The following is a 2,909-nucleotide window of genomic DNA, read 5'->3' as shown; positions in this document are numbered from 1 at the left end:
TAGACAGATTCAAATAGATACAAGTGTTGGTCGGAAACTTCCACAAAGTGACAGCCTCAGCCCATTAGATTTCGAATTGTTTACAACAAAGACAATATGTTTAAGAATATTATTTGAGCTACGACTACAAGGATCATCTCATGGAAGGCTAGTTGCTTCAGAATCGTGATCATGTATCCACGAGATGATAGGTCGCAGAAGAATGATAGCACTATCTGGTTTTTGGGACGCAATACGAACTATAAGAACTCAAAGCATATCTTGTATGACCACCAAAGCCTGGTTAACATGAAAGTCGATAGCAATTGAGTAAGAATATTAGGGAAAACAACATTCTTAAATAAACGTCAGAGAAGAAAATAATAATGAAAACCCTAGTCCTAAACAACATACAGAGAATGCGAAATGTAGAACAATTTGGGCAAATTTTTTCGAAAGCGATGGCGCTAATCGCTCAAAAGTTGTTGCGACATGTCCAGGCTGTAAGTACCAATCAACGTGTCTTTCTTTCAGAGGACCCAAAACTGTTGCGATGGCCAATGATTTAAATTGAAACTCAAAACTCGAATGTTGATTTGTCTTTCTTCAAAAACATATGCTTTTCATTAATAAAAGGAAATTATAAAAAGATTTTAATGATAATAAATAATATACACCATGAAAGTAGAGAATGTTATAGTGATCAACTGATAATGTATACCGGGAGAGCAGAAGTGGATGGCTTCAACAAGTGCAATGCCTCGGATGAGTCACTCATTCCTGAAATTTGCTTTGTTAACCAATCAAAAAGATCTTTCCGACCTTCAGCACCAATCTTGGTATCAGCTAAAGCAGCTGTAACGTATGGAACCTAAAAATCACAAACATTTTTGTCATACTGAATAAAAGATAGGAGATACATTTCAAATCAATAAATATTGACAGCAGTTACCATCTTATCAAGATGAACGGCAGCTACCCAGGAATCTAAGGTATTTATAGTGCATTCTCTCATGTGCTTTTTATTATCACTAAGGCATTTCAAGACATATGATAATATTCCCTGCAAGAAACCAATCCTCAAATTACTCGCTCCTCCAAGTCACAAATAGAGAAATGAGTAGACACATTTAAATTGAAAGCAAACTTGTAAACCTTGCTAGACTTTTCAACCATCGGTCCCATTGCAGATGCAACTCCACCAACAACAACCAAAGTTGCCATAACCAAATTTTTGTTACTGTCATAAAGACGACCTCTAAGAGCACAAAATAACTCATCTGGGAGGCAAGTGAAAAGATAAGCTATTAATAAGCAATCAAAATTAGATAATAGCAGTCAAATGCATGAATGAAGTTAAATATGTGCATAATTGATATACTATGGAAATAAATGAAAACCATACCAGTTCCAGTTGGTTGAATGCGTTTGTTAGCTTCTTCTAAAATTTTCTTCACTGAATCGATAGACTCCAAACGGATCTTGAACATCAGAAAAACAAGCAAGCTTAGCACTACAAAGTAGTGAAACAGTGTTTGAACACCACCACCAGCACCCGGTCATTGGGTGCTTAACAATATCCAAATAATTAAGTTAATGCAGAATGAACAAAAACCCCAACACACCTTCCAAATCGAGGGGCTAGACAAGTTCTTCGAAAAGTAGGTGTTATCTTCCCACTAATATCTTCACGCGGGAAGGCCATCCAATCCACCCAATGACATAGACAAGGTGGATTCCCGATGCTTTCACAGTTTTCCTTAGTCTTTGAGATGTACCATATTGCAAATGATATTAAATACTAGAAGCACTGCTCTTGAAAAAAATGTGTGGATAGAATGGCATACCTCAAAAGGATTTTTCTCATACTCAAAGATCAAGTGCACCGAGAAGTCAAAGCTTAACATCGATAAGAAATCCTTTAATATCTGCAGAAAATATATTGGAAGCCCTACCACTACTTTAGATCATCAAACTCCACACAAAACAAATTAAAACAATTAATAAAATGAAAACTCACCCGACCAATAAATTTGTGTACTTCCCCAATAAGCTTGATAGTCGATTCCTCGATGGTAGCATTACCGATTGCAATCCAGTGTCTTTGCAGAACTCAATAAAATTCTGCAGAGAAAATCCAGAAAAGCTTGATTAACGTGACAACATAAAGATAAACAACCAAGCTTACTGGGGCAGATCTAGAACTCATAAATTTCGATTTTGAACTTGACAAATGAGCTTAGAAGTGCTTCAGAATGAAAGGATTAGAAAAGTATGTTCATTGTAACTCTTTTTATAGGGCTTGTCACTAAAGGAACAAACTTTGTTCAGCAACTAGAAAACTTACCTCCTAAAACCATTTTTCAGGCGGTAGTTCACCATGTTAAGAATGTGAAAGACGATGAAGAAGACGACCAACCGAGGAGATCAAATAACACCAATACATATTTGCGTTGGAAGAGTCGACGCCTAGGTTTTGAAGGAGATAAAATTAAGTGTATTTGAGATAGTGCTGCAAACGGATATGTTCGGATGCGGATATGGCTGTATCCGAATCCGACGGATATTAAAAAAATTATCCGAATCCGATTTCGGATATCCGAAACGGATATCGGATAATATCCGATCCAAAAATTAAAATTAATTAAAATTTTATTTCTTTTGAATAATTCATTTTACCACTATAAAAACTAGTATAAATATTATATTTGTCATTTATTATTATTATTTTGTTATTATAGTTTTATATTATTAGTTTATGATTTTATATAATATTTTGTACAATAAAAAATGAATAAATTAATTATATATAATAACTATTAATTTTTTAAATCGGATCGGATATTATCGGATGCGGATATGTCAGTATCCGGATCCGTATCCGAAACCAGTTCGGACATAAAAAAAATATCCGAATCCGAATCCGAATC

General features: G+C 34.9%; 1 protein-coding gene across 1 annotated transcript; it reads right to left on the bottom strand.

The window, feature by feature from the left end:
* Positions 1-481: 481 nt before the first annotated feature.
* LOC147487117 (protein MOR1) lies at positions 482-1,256 on the bottom strand. The gene is made up of 3 exons (XM_086569811.1): positions 1,135-1,256; positions 932-1,042; positions 482-850 (listed from the first exon to the last, which is right to left on the bottom strand). Exons 1-3 carry the CDS (start codon positions 1,201-1,203, stop codon positions 683-685), a joined length of 348 nt encoding a protein of 115 aa, XP_086425937.1. The 5' UTR covers positions 1,204-1,256; the 3' UTR covers positions 482-682.
* Between the last annotated feature and the right edge of the window lie 1,653 nt (positions 1,257-2,909).

Source organism: Coptis chinensis, chromosome 7 (assembly GCF_015680905.1).
Source record: "Coptis chinensis isolate HL-2020 chromosome 7, ASM1568090v1, whole genome shotgun sequence".
NCBI classification, from domain to species: domain Eukaryota; kingdom Viridiplantae; phylum Streptophyta; class Magnoliopsida; order Ranunculales; family Ranunculaceae; genus Coptis; species Coptis chinensis.
Note: the sequence above shows the minus strand (reverse complement) of the source record. Positions and strands in the feature narration are given on the sequence as shown.

Bases quoted from the DNA above. Each gene is read 5' to 3' on its own strand.
- LOC147487117 (XM_086569811.1), bottom strand. From the start codon at position 1,203: ATGGCAACTTTGGTTGTTGTTGGTGGAGTTGCATCTGCAATGGGACCG. The intron at 1,043-1,134 runs GTTTACAAGTTT...GGTTTCTTGCAG, and splicing joins TGGTTGAAAAGTCTAGCAAG to GGAATATTATCATATGTCTT. The intron at 851-931 runs GTAACTGCTGTC...TGTGATTTTTAG, and splicing joins CCGTTCATCTTGATAAGATG to GTTCCATACGTTACAGCTGC.